The sequence below is a fragment of the Haplochromis burtoni genome, unplaced genomic scaffold (genome assembly GCF_018398535.1).
Source record: "Haplochromis burtoni strain Fernald_Lab_line unplaced genomic scaffold, NCSU_Asbu1 Contig_109, whole genome shotgun sequence".
NCBI classification, from domain to species: domain Eukaryota; kingdom Metazoa; phylum Chordata; class Actinopteri; order Cichliformes; family Cichlidae; genus Haplochromis; species Haplochromis burtoni.
Window position 1 is genome coordinate 1,426,111 of NW_024582470.1, and position 13,594 is coordinate 1,439,704.

Here is a 13,594-nt window from a genome sequence, read left to right on the forward strand (position 1 = left end):
GCTATCCTTGCCAGTCAGTGCCAGAAATACTAGTTAATTAAGTGTACAATTTTAATTCTACAATGGCAGTCAGCAGGGCTGATGGTTGAGCCTCCATCTCTTTAACTTACTTTGTGAAAGAAAGTTGTAAACAGATGACAGTTGTTTTAAATGTGCTGTTCTGCAATACTTTAATACAACAAGAAAAAAAAGTTGCTGTATGTTAGGCTTTGTCAGGATAAACTGGAGTATAATTACATTACAAAAGCTAGGTGTACCATATTCTGCGTCTGGATTTGGGTGCTAGCATTGAAAAAAAAAGCAAGGCTACTGCAGCTATCAATGCTATTAGCCAAACTCTATAAACTAATCAGACTTTGTGAGTGTGCACAATGGTATACACAATGCAAAGTTCATTTAATGCATGATTTGATCAACAAAGAATGTAATTAACATTTTCATATAGCTCCTAAAATGCACATGAAATATTTGTTAGGTCAATGTTTAATTTTGTCCTTCCAAAGAAAAGGACAAAATATTTTAGAGTTTAGACAAGACAGCGCTGCAGTTGTGACTAAAAGTGACCATTCTGGTGATTAAACATTTCTTTGTGCTTAAAGTAGTAATACGAATAAAGACAAAACCTGTTATTTGTAGCAAATCTTGACTTGAGGTTTTTATGAAAAATGGATGCATGACTTTTGGAACCAGCAACTGGCAAACCCCTGGAGACTCAAGTAAAATGAGAAGTGGGCCACAATGGTCTAGTAATCAAAGATTTGGTCATTTTCAGGCTTAGTCTGGAGTCCCAACTGTCACTGCCTTAAATTTATCAGGTGATTTATCAAATTTATCACAGCTCCCCTGAGGCCACAGAAGGCTGTATATATTTCTTCACATATCTGGTAGAAGATCTGTAAATAGACTAAGTTGCAATATGCGGGAACTTTAGTTTTCTGCATTTTTTCAGATTTGTATTGCAACCTTTTAACTTTTTTGTGCACTTCTTTTTACACACGTGTGTCTGTATGTGCAAAAGATCTTATTTAAACATTTACACATTTGAATTTCATATGCATTTTAAAGAATTTCTTAAAAGAAGCCTGACAACTGAATATCAGCTCACAGATCCTTGTCAAACTCTCCCTTTACTTTTCACAGAGCTTCTGTATAAAAATGCTCTATAGTAAATATTCAGACAATCTATTTTTAAATGAATGATCAATTTATACTAATATAATGGACACATTTGAAAATTAGAAGAATCACTCAAATGTCTCTGAAGAATACAAATATAATCAAAGCAAAATAAATACATAAATGGTAAGTTTGATGTATTTCAGTTTTGGCTGTCAAGTTTGTCCCCATGCATTCTTAGTACAAGCATTGCTTGATGCTTATATTAAAGAATTATTGAAGAGGTAAAATGTTTTATTCAAATCTAGTAGGAAAAAATGTGAAGTCTTTGCTATCTCTGCCCTAGATTAAGTAGTGAGTGTTCTAATAAACAACAAAAGGAAAATTTCAGCTGTTACAAGGACAACTTTTCAGATTCAAAGAAATGTCAGTAAAGTGTTCTAAAACCAGGAGCCTATTGGTAATGCAGCAGGATCTCAGTGATCAAGATTATAATAGAAAGATTTCACTAATAATATGCTGCTGCATGTTCACCTTGTTTGTAAATGTTAGGGGAATTTCCATGTGGCGTCCTCTAATCCTCTGAATATTCCTCTATGCATTATGGCTATAATATTGACATTATGTAGGGAAATGGAGGGGGCTGAAACAGGGTGAGGGGACTAATATTGATCCTATTAGCGAGACGCTGATCCTCAAAAACTCATTACTATGTAAACTGTATCCAACACAGGCATTCTCAAACATAGGTATGGTCGAATAGTCAAAAGAATTTCCCTCCTTTTCATAATCAATTTTCCTTTGATGTTGGTGGAAAATGTCACGTACACTAGACACATAAGACATGCCATATTGAATACAATGTTCAGAAGATCGATTACAAAATATGCATCTTACTTAACCTCTTTGCTAACCTCATTTGCATACAAAAGAAAACAAGCAGTGCAATATTATATATATATTATATTAATATATATATATATATATTATATATATATATTATATATATATATATATATATATATATATATATATATATATATATATATATATAATTTTAGTTTTTTAATTGTGTGTGTGTGTAATTATGTATGACTCTCTGTTTAGGATTTTTAGAACCAAAGTAGAATTCCATCATTTAGCTTAACCCCACCCCGAAACAACAGAAAACCTTAGACACACCTTGATCAATTATTATAGGTCACAAAAGCTCATAGAAATCTGTGTTTTTCATGCAAGAAGCATAAGAAGCAGCATTACATGCTACACACTATTACAGCAGTGCAATGTTCATAGTTCAGCTGCTGATGAAAATTCAAAACAGTTAATGGAAATGGAAAATGCATCTATAAATAACATTTAAATGATCTGCATCACTTTGTCAGTTTCATTGATCTTCTTCACGAACAGTCGGACGGGTATGTGATGTAATTATCTTCTTTCCTTTCATAAAGGATAGCCACGTGTATACTACACTAAAGGAGGTAATAAAGGAAGCACTGAGGCACCGTCCCTTAATATTTCAAGAATTCAACTGAGATACTTCTGCGTCAGTTCCCTCACTCGGGAAGCTTAACTGTTTGACTGCAAAATGTTGTGTACCTGTAACAGTGAGTCAGAGTGAGTCATTGTGAATGTTTTAAAGTACCACTGATGTTAATGCTGTCAGTGCAGGTTCAAAATTATACTCAGTTAATTTACTTTTCAGCAGATTACAATACACATGCAAGAGCTGTATCTACAAATAATGTGTGTATGTGTTAGAGAGAAAAGAGACTCTGTGTGGTCATCTAATCAATGGATTAATTGGTTACAGCTTTGTTGGGTCTGTTGCAGTGAGTCAATAGAGATGACGCCACAACCGCAACATACAGCTGTATAAAAATAATTTGCCTTTGTGTGTATGATTGTGCGTTTCTGTGTGTGTGTGTGTAAGCTGTATTTCTTTTGTGCCAGTGTGCATGTCACAGGGGAGAGTTTCTAGCCATCTGAGCCCAGTTTTCTGTCTCTGTCTAAAGACCCACAGTATTCTGTTATCTGTTACTCATTAATTTTATACATAGAAACTCACTGATGACAGTATTGTTTCCAGTGTGATAAATGAACTACAAAAGACACACTGGGTTCCACCAGCTTGCCAAAGCCCATTAAATAACACAAAAATTATGTTTTCTTTTGTGGATAAACTTGACTCTGCAGCTTTAGGAAAACAGTCACAAGGTTTGAATTTGAATGCATCATTACCATAATTTCTATTGTTTTGTGAGTGACAGTGCCACCGTGTTAGTTTGGTAATAAGACATGCATGAATGGGGAGATGCATTCAGTTTAAATCAATCCTCACTGTTTGCACGGTCAGAAACTTTCCATGTACCAGAGTGATTTCATTGGATAAACAAAATCTAGCTGATTGATTTGCTTTCAGGACGCAAGTGGCAGCAAAAACTATGAACCTGAACTGCTGAAAAACTTCTTGAAGTTTTAGATTGTTTTTCAAAACTAGGTTTGGGGTGCTTCAAAGTAATATATTTTTCAGGTTTACTCTGGAAGTGTCATTTTGATGGGTTTGAGGTAGCACAACAATTCCCAAAATGTATTGAAGCCAAACTTTGAATGAGTGCAAAGTGTGTAAATGTGCTGTGACAGCTTACAGTGCTGTCAGTTTGTCTCTGGCTGAGTGAGTGAAGCCTACCTCCTTTGGGGAGGAAAACAGAATAGATAAGTGTTGACACAGGGTGTTAGATGGAGTGCTTCTTGTAAAAACACGCATGTTTGCAGAGTGCCATGGTGGCTGTGTGACCTTTTTTTTTTAAACAACCTTCTGTTTGATTGAATTGGTTTTGTTATGCCAGACACTTGGGTACACACACACACACACACACACACACACACACACACACACACACACACACACACACACACACACACACACACATATATATATATATGTGTGTGTGTGTGTGTGTGTGTGTATATGTATATATATAGCCTGAAAATGACCATATGTATGTCTTGCCCTATGGTGTGAGAACGATCATGAGGAAGTTTGTGGATCAGCCTATATCTTATTAATGTTCTTTAAGTGGGAAATACACCCCTCATAACACTGTATGTAATTTTGGATTGCCCACAAGGTTCCACTGCTCATGAAGGCAGATACAGGCCCAACTCAGTTTGTCAGTGGACATTTAAATGATTCAGAGAAAGCTTGGTAGAAAGTGCTGTGGTCAGAAGAAACCAGAATCAACCTTTTTGACATCATGTGAAATGCTGAGTCTGACCCAAAAAACACAGACCCCCTCAGTCATTTATGGAGGTGGAAACATTATGCATTGGGACTGTTTTTCTGGTATGGAACAACTTCTCTGCATTGAGGGGCCAATTGACAGGGCCATGTAGCATAAAATCACGGATGAGAACCTTCCCTGAGCCAGCACACTGATGAACATGGGTTGTGGATGGGTCTTCCAACATGACACTGACTCAAAACAGGCCACCAAAGTAACAAAGGAGTAGCTAAACGGGAAGTACATTAAGGTCTTGCCTAGCAACTCTCCAGACCTCAATTCTATAGAAAATCTGTGGAGGGAACTGAAATCTTGGAGTTGCCAAGTGTCAGCTATAGGATTGTCTGTAGAAAGTGTCTGTAAAGAGGAATGAGCCAAAATCCCTCTTGAGCAACGCAGTATCATGGACAAATGTGTAATAGACATGCCAGTCCACCGTATCCTGTTCACAAATACATATTTCACTTAATGACATTCAAATCACTTTAGAATTTGAAAGTTTTTCTTCAGTATTTTTAGTTTTTTGTCTTTCTCTATCAAAATGAAACAAACCATAAAAGTTGTTCATTTCTTTGTGAGTGAACCAACTTAAAAAATTATCAGAGGACCAAATAATTATTTCCCCCACTGTAAATATGCTACTTATGAATTCTCCCCATTGAATTCTTCCTGATTAGCAGACACGTGACAAGAAGGTTGGCAACAAAATTTAAACAAATGATAGAAAATTTTAAATAAAAAGGGACGTGTAAAAAGCACGTTTTCCACATTATGTTCCAATATCAAACAATAGAGGGAACCAATGCCACTTAAATAATGTATTGCTGTTGTATCCATCACGTTAACCTTGTTGATTTTTATTTTATAACATAAAGCAAAACCTGTCACTTTTGTGTAATATGTAAAAACAAAAAGTCATAATTTGTCATTGGATCAAACTGTCTTTGGGAAAATTACAATCTTTCTAATGAATCGTTTGATTTTGAGTTCTACATCTTAAAGGGATTAAAAAAAAGGAAGATGTTCCAGTATGAATACTTCAAACTTGAAATTAAAAATTTGTTTTTTTAGTGTAGCTCGAATTAGAAAATAAATGAGGTGTTATGCGGGTAAGAAGAAAGCGGTGAACTGAAGTTTGTATAATGATTTAAGACAGACCACTGGACCATCACTTTTTGTGTGTGCATGTGAAAGTATGGGTGGTGAATTTTCAAATTATTGCTTCTTTGTCCAATTAAAACTGAGTGTAGTATGACTGCAGATGTGCTGCAAGCTGTAGATCATTGATTTTTATCAGAGTTGTTATTCGCGCCGTGTTCTGCTGAACAAGCCCCTCCTCCTCCTTCCAGTCTGTCTCCCAGAGCTCATGACCGCTGCTTTAGATTTACTCCTAATTTGCTTAATTGAAGTTAGCCTGCATAACAAGCTCAAGGTGACACTGTGATATGTGCAAGCTTGGGAATGTGTGAATGTGTGTGTGAGAGTGTGTGGTGTGTATGTGTGCGCACACCAGGATTTTAGTCTACCCATTGAGCGTTTACTGCACAGCATTTTAGGCACCCAGACTAATCCTACCCCTCTGCAACGCTTCATTACACCGAAACAAAAACACTCAAGCACCACCAGTCACCAGTCAAGCACACTTGCTCTAATAACTTCACATAAAAGTGCACGCAGAGGGATTTCTGTAATATATACTTTTTAGTTATTGTGTGTGTGCGCTGTGTGTATATGGATGTCATTAGTTGCACAGACATGCTGTTACTCTTTAATTATAAGCACCTGCTGTGAGTGAAAAAAAGGATACTGCAGTACAACAAAGAGAATTTTTTTTTTTTTTACTGAAACAAGAATCATCAGTGACTTTTTCCCTTTTGCATTTGTTTGTGCATCTTGGGGTAAAATAGCTCCAGGCTAAGACAAATGTTGACTTACGGTATCTTAATGTCCCGAATCTGCTTATAGATCAATGCTTATGTTTCTTCCTTAGTTTCCTTGTTTGTACGAGTAATGTCTGAGGAGCTTTTTGTTTTATTTCCAAAGATTTTACTGACTGAATCTGGCAGTTATTAAGAAAATTCAGTTACTTTGCTGGGGCTTACCTTCCTATTAGGGACAAAAAGCATGTGGCCTCATTGTAAATCATTTAGGCAGGCAGCGTTTTGAATAAGCAGTGGGAAAGGTTTCCAGGAATTGAAAGCTAATCAATATAGCATACTATGAAAAATCCTCAGCTACTATGAACTAATGAAAACATGGCTGTATGTGCATATATGTGTGTGTGTGTGTGTGGGGGGGGGCTTTTTAGTTGTATAATGAAAGAACGTTAATAGTTAAATCAAATATTAGGAAAAAAAAATAGCATCAAGAGAATATGAAGTTGTCATTGTGTCTGATTTCCAGTGAAGCCTGATACAGTTTGTCACACCATCCAACCATCATCTGAATGAAGCTGATCGATCAAAGCTATTATGTCCTGGTGGCTTGAAAGCCAACTAAATGACCCTCAGTTATCCAGTACCGTTTGTGCTGAATGTGAATGGCTCAGTTGGGGTTGTAGTATGTAGTTTTTTTGGTGATGCTTACATGCATGCGGGCTTACGCATGCATAAATAAAGTGACTCTAATGACAGATATTTTTTTTTTCTATAAAGCCAGTGCATATTGTCATGTACAGTAAATGTATAGTGCAAGCAATAAAAGCAGTTTTTATTTGTTATATACAACTTTGCTTTTATTTTTCTTTTTTTAAAAATGATTTTTAGGTCTGATCACAACAACAGCGAGGAAACTGGACAGAGAACAACAAGCTGAACACTTTTTAGAGGTACAGTAAAGCCTGAACCGTATTCATAGGTTCATATTGATATTATTTATCCAGGCCTGCCACTTGCCATAACCTACTATTAACAAAGACAGGGTGGAGGACAACCCTGGCAGACCCTCAAGGCTCCATAAACTGTGATGAATGGCTGTAGTTTTGGGCCCCAGGTTTGGGATTTTCTAAATGTAATCATTCATCATTGGTTATCTTCTCCACTCAGGACGGGAACAGGGAGGAGAGGAGTTGGTCTGCCCAGCATTTGATAAGTGCAGACACTAGGCATACAGATAGCTGGGTGATTACCATTTCTGTTGCTCCTGCAGCTCTGCATACAGATGAACCTGATAATCACAGATTCTTGACTTTGTGGACATGAACAAACTTCTATTCCCCCACACTTCGCTTACAACTTATTAAATGCCATTGAATTCACGAGCACTTTGCCTTTCTACAAAATGGAATGAAATAACCTGCAGTTGACCCACACGATTGCACCTGTGCGCTTTTGTTATGTGTTCTATTGTATGCCCGAATTGCCAATTGAGTTGTCCAGACTCATGCTGCCTTGTTTAGCTCCCATACTTAATAAATGTATGGCAGCACACTACAAAGTGAAAGAAACAGTAGAGAGAAAACTGCCAAGAAAATATATTATTGTGGCCAACTTGGAAAGAAACAAGTAAAGAAGTCTTTGTTAAAACATTGTTCTGAATATCACCCATGCATGCCACCCACTGCTCAGCCTGACTGCTTATGCTGTCTGTAATTAATAGCCTAGTGAAGAGTCAGGCTGGCAGCAATGGTGTTCACCCCTATCTGATCCAATTGATCCGTGATCAGCCCTCTGCCACCGCCTCCAGGGGATCAATAATACAAAGAGATTTCCCGTGAGCTCAGCTCCACGTGGCCCTGCCCTCACACAGCATGAGCAAGATTTACGATATCAATAAAATGTATGTGCTCCCTAGTAAAATCCCATGCATTTGTGTGCTTGTGTTCACGTTTTTCCCAGATTACAGTAATAGATGGCCCGGTGACCACACGCCAATCTACTGTGTGGGTCATAGTTCACGTCCAGGATGAGAACGACAACCCGCCCACCTTCCCAGAGGTCACCTACCGCATCAGCTTGCCCGAGCGAGACAGGAACAAACGCGGGGAACCCGTGTACCGTGTCTTCGCTTACGACCGTGATTATGGCGCCAATAGCAACATCACCTACAGCATCATTAGCGGTAATGAGGACGAAAAGTTCAGTATCGACCCCAGGACTGCTATGGTGTCGTCAAAGAAGATGGTGACAGCAGGCAGCTATGACATCCTCACTGTGAGTCTCGCATATCAAATATAAAAGCTATCCTCGTTTTTAAAAGGAAAGCCTGTATTTGAAATCTGTGGGGAGATATGGCAGACAAAAGCCAGCACTCAGTAACAACAGTCTAAATTGCTGAAACGGCCTTCCTTGAGATAAGACTTTAAGGCACAGCGCTGCTTTTTTTCCATGTCTTGAGTGCTGCGTTTTCAATTCCGTTTCTTACAAACTAATCACAGCCAGTGTGCGCTTGTTAGCTCCTAAGGCTCTGCTTTCAGGGAAAGTTGGCAGAAGCAAACGCAGTAACTTTGCCATGTTTCATCAGGCAAAAGCCCAGGTACTGGAGCACACACATTATTCTATTGCCAATAAATTCAGCAGCAGAGTGGAGGGGTTGTGGGGTGGAGTGGTGTCGATGGATACTAGGTGGCATGATAGATCTTAGTTGATCTAGCATGAAAGGGTACTTGTGGTCAGACTAATATTACAAACAAACACAAATTGCATTTTTTGCATCCATATTTATACACTGGCCAAACTAGTATTGTATTTGTGTTGGGTGTGAAAAAGGCAGACCAAGCTATTGAAAGCCAGGTAGTGAGGCTCATCTCATTAATCTGCATTTGTTGGGATCAAAGTTTTTGTATGGATGGGATGTTATTGCTAGGCTATAGATGTAGTTAATCCACTCTAGGGGCAGTCAGTCAGTGCAGTGGTGATCAGTATAGATTATGATTGTAGGTTTCGTGGTCTATGAAGTGGAGAGGAAAGAATTCTAATGTACTCAAAGTTTTTGGTTGGCCTGAATACATGCATACTAATAGCAAGTAGTGGTAAGTCCTCCATTTGCTTGTGTTGGTATGGTGGCCCTGAAAGGTCAAATGCATTGCAACTCAAAAAACAGAAAATAGAAAAACACTGTAAAATCAGACAAAACACAACAGAAATGGAAAGAAAATTAAGCAAACATCATGAAACGAAATAAAAGTGTTTCTAGAGGGAAACAATAATGTGGCGGAACTACTGCAAAGAGTAAACGGCTAATACCAAACGTGTATCTACAATATTATATGAATCATGTGATTTTAATGCACATATTGATATGCAGCTTTTTCTTCTTTACATTACCGATGAACCCTCTGCTTCGTTTGAGTGTGTCTCAGTGCAATCCTTCGCATGTTTTGGTTTCTGTCACTCTCACAGCTTGTTTTGTTTCATGATTTGTTATTTGTTTGTTTGTTTTTTATATTTCTGTTGTTTTTCATTCAGCACCCTGAGGCAACTGAAATTGTCATTTTTCTATTTGCTGGTGGTTTCATAAGTTGCAGTCCATTTGATCTCTCAGGGCTACCAAACTAATTTATCTATATTGTTCCTTCTCTTAGATAAAAGCGGAGGACGGTGGCGATCCGCCATTATGGTCTACTGTTAAACTTCATGTAGAGTGGATTCGTAAACCTGCCCCCTCACCAGTGCCCCTACTGTTCACCCAGCGGTACTACAATTTCTCCATTTCGGAGATAGCTACTGTTGCCCAGCCAGTGGGAGTCGTGGCTATCAGCCAGTCCAGCACACCTGTCTGGTTCACTATCATTGGTAAGAAAATTAATATAAGATACTGAACTAACAGAGAGCCAAAGGACAGTACATACTCTGAATTTTCTCATAAAAGTGTCCTGGTTACACTAATGAAAAGTTACAAAGTGTTTCTTGATAGTGAGTTAGTAATAAATTGCTCTAGTTTTCATCATTATTGTCTTGACTCTGGTAAAAAAAAACAGATCTCCTCCCTGGTTTTTAATAGAACAACTAAGGAATATTAACTTTTATTTGATAGTTAACATTAAATAAAAATGTAGAGCTGTTAAATCAAGAAAATATGTTTAATATTTAATTGTTCTTTTTTTAATAGACACAGAAAATGCAATGTGCAAATGTTTTTCCCAGTTCATTCTTAGTGTTAATGTTAGATGAGTAATCGTACAGAAACGGTTATCCATATTTCAGATAGTTTTAAACAATAAAAGCATTGGGGATATTTTATTTCAAACTTCCAGAAGTAAGCTCTTATCACCCACCCTTAGCTTAAGTATTCTAATGAAAAGTCAATTTGTATCACTTAGTGACACATATATATGTAAAAACGTCAAGAGGTCAACTTTGCAGTGCTGTATATAAATCATCCAAACCTTTGATCACAGGGATATCCAGACTTCATGAATATTTATATTCTCTTTTTTCTTTCCTCTCTCTCACCTTTAAGGCGGGCGCCCTGCCAGAGAAATGTTCTACATTCCTCAGAATGCATGTGGAAGAAACTGCTCGCTTGACACAGGTCGGGTCAAAGCTAATTTTGCCACACCTTTTCCCCCAAATGCTGCAGGTTTGAAGAAATTAAGGAAATCAAGGAAATGTAGCACGCAGTTCCATGACCTTGTTTAGCCAAAGGCAGAAGTGATCGATCTGAGTTTGGAATAGTAATCTCACACAGCTCCACTAATACTATGCGGTATCATTATCTCTGCCCACACAAGACAGGTTTGTGCTATTAGTTCAGCTACATTGTAGCTACTTTGGAAAGTTACTGCATTTCTGATAGAAGCAGCCTGTAATGATACTGCTCCCCCTTCCATAAGGCCTCCATACAGTATTTTTATAAAACAACAGGCTATTTTAATGTTTCCACTTAAGGCTGAATTCAAATGCACCTCACTGTTTTTTAGCAGTTATGGATAAACCTTACAGTGACTAAAACAAGTACTAAGAAATGTGAGAGGAATTGCTCTTACAGTATAAATGACCCTTCAGAGATTTAGCACCCACATTTTCAGATGCTCCTTAGATTTACAAAACTTCACAGAGCTCTAGCCCAGTGCTTTACTGTCAAGCCCGGCAGCATTAGTATTTCGGATCACTCTCACTGCTTTGTGCATCATTGGTCAGCCACTGCAAACAACTGTGGAGCTGAAACTGCACTGGAGCGTTTAGCAACTAAAGAGGCAGATTGTATTCCTCTGGTGGAGACCAAAGCCAGATCTGAAAATATGGGATACTTTGCTTACATTTGTTAGGGGCGATGTACAGTTTGAGAGTTTTGCATATAATTGCTTTTTTGTACTGCATTTCTTTTGAATCACACTAGAGAAATATTTGTTCTTAATCATTTTTATGGCACTGAATGTGATTTTGTGATATAGATAGAAGAGTTTGATTCTTATACGGCTTTCTTATCGGGCGTGCTCTTCCTGGATTAATAACAGAACTCTGAGGCATCATTCCACCCTGACAGGAAAAGAAACTAGTGATTACATGCTGTAATTTTCTTTTTTCTCAATGCTGTGAGACTGATCCCTCGTAGTGTTGAATTGACCCACTGCTCTGCCATGAAAAGTAGAACAAAAAATAAATAAACAATGTGAGATCCTGTATTTTGCTCCCACTCAACACGCATCAGTGGTTGTGTGAAAAATGCCCAATCAGTATTCATATGCTGAGGGGTGCTCAGGCTCCCAGATATCTCGGGAGAGAAGCTGGAATGAGAGGAAGGATGGTACCGAATACCTAACACATATCACTCTCCTCCCTCACTTTAATCAAACATTAAGCCTTTAAACTGTACACTCGCCGCCCGTGGAAAAGACCCTGCTGCAGGTTTTTGATCTCTGAGATGGGTTGTGTTTTGGAGTGATAAGACAGATGTTTGCGTGGCTGTTAACAGCTCTCAGGCTGCCAAGTGGGTTTGGTGCTACATCACATTGCATTTCAGTTCATTTTATTTCACAGTCCCTCCAGCTCCAGACGAAGGCACCTGGCCAAAACAATTACACAGTAATAACTTAGAGCACCTGAGTCTTATATGCAGTGCGAATACTAAAAGGCTGACACTAAGTGTGTGTACGGGGGATGGGTGTGTGTGTGTTCATTTATTCCAGGGAGCTTTGACATGCAGTTTGACCTCCAACTGGGGGTGGGGACTCTAGTCGTGGCCAAGCCCCTTGATGCGGAGGTGCAGTCTGTGTACAACATGACGGTACAGGTGACAGATGGGACCAACTTTGCCACAGCACAGGTACACAGAGTTTTGATTTGTTATGCACTGGCGCTGCCTCTCATACGCCCCAGACCCACATCAAATTAAATTATTGTTCCCTCTTTTCACGGGGAACTGTTTACGCTCAGCTTCGCTTCCTCTGCTTGCGCTCGGTTTTTCTGAAATTATCTCATACTGACTATGAAATGTGCTTTTGTTGCCCTGCTTTGACATTCCCTGTGCTCCTGCTGTTGGGGCTCCCCTACTGGGTATATCTTGTAAGGGAAATCCTTGATATCAGAGAATTAATGGGATTACTCTGGACAAATAAAGGTCAAGATACAAAAAGAACGTCATGCCTCTTGGAGAACGCTCGCTCTGGCTTACCAGTCTGCCATTAATAGGGCCTTGTCTTAATGCAAATAGTGTTCAGTTGTGTCTGAGCCTTGCATTTACTCTACAATTGGATTGAGGATTGTCAGTTACCGAAGCTAATTCGACTCCAAGTCTCCTATCGCTGTTTGCCACTACGCTGACTATGCAGATTTCCCCTTTCCTATCTCTTCATCATTCAGGTGTTCATTCGAATACAGGACAGCAACGACAACCCTCCAGTTTTTTCTCTACCAGCTTATGATGTCAGCGTATCTGAGGACATACCAGTTGACATGGAGCTGCTGCGGGTCAGAGCATCGGACATTGATGAGCGTGCCCGTTTGAGCTTCTCCATCTATGGCAGCGTAGACCCGGCCAGTATGAGGCTGTTTAGGGTCAATCCTGGCACAGGAGTCGTCTACACCGCAGACAGGCTCGACTATGAAGCCCGGACACAGCACATCCTCACTATTATGGTGGGAAAGAAAGCATGGATGACAATCTGTTCGTGTGTGTGTGTGTGTGTGTGTGTGTGTGTGTGTGTGTGTGTGTGTGTGTGAGCTTAGATGTTACTGTGAGTCTCTATGCGCCACTGTGCTATCCAATAAATTATGTCCGTTTTGGCAACTGTGTCTGCCTCACTTAATTTT

The 13,594-nt window shown here is 38.9% G+C and overlaps 1 protein-coding gene across 2 annotated transcripts in view; it reads left to right on the top strand.

The window, feature by feature from the left end:
• Positions 1-13,594, top strand: part of LOC102298422 (protocadherin Fat 3) — a 69,063-nt gene that overhangs the window by 16,111 nt on the left and 39,358 nt on the right. For both annotated transcript variants that reach the window (XM_005928028.3, XM_005928029.3), the window contains exons 7-12: positions 7,169-7,230; positions 8,240-8,554; positions 9,925-10,135; positions 10,803-10,874; positions 12,472-12,608; positions 13,145-13,420. In XM_005928028.3, coding sequence (XP_005928090.1) covers positions 7,169-7,230; positions 8,240-8,554; positions 9,925-10,135; positions 10,803-10,874; positions 12,472-12,608; positions 13,145-13,420 — 1,073 coding nt within the window. The remainder of the gene's footprint in view (positions 1-7,168; positions 7,231-8,239; positions 8,555-9,924; positions 10,136-10,802; positions 10,875-12,471; positions 12,609-13,144; positions 13,421-13,594) is intronic.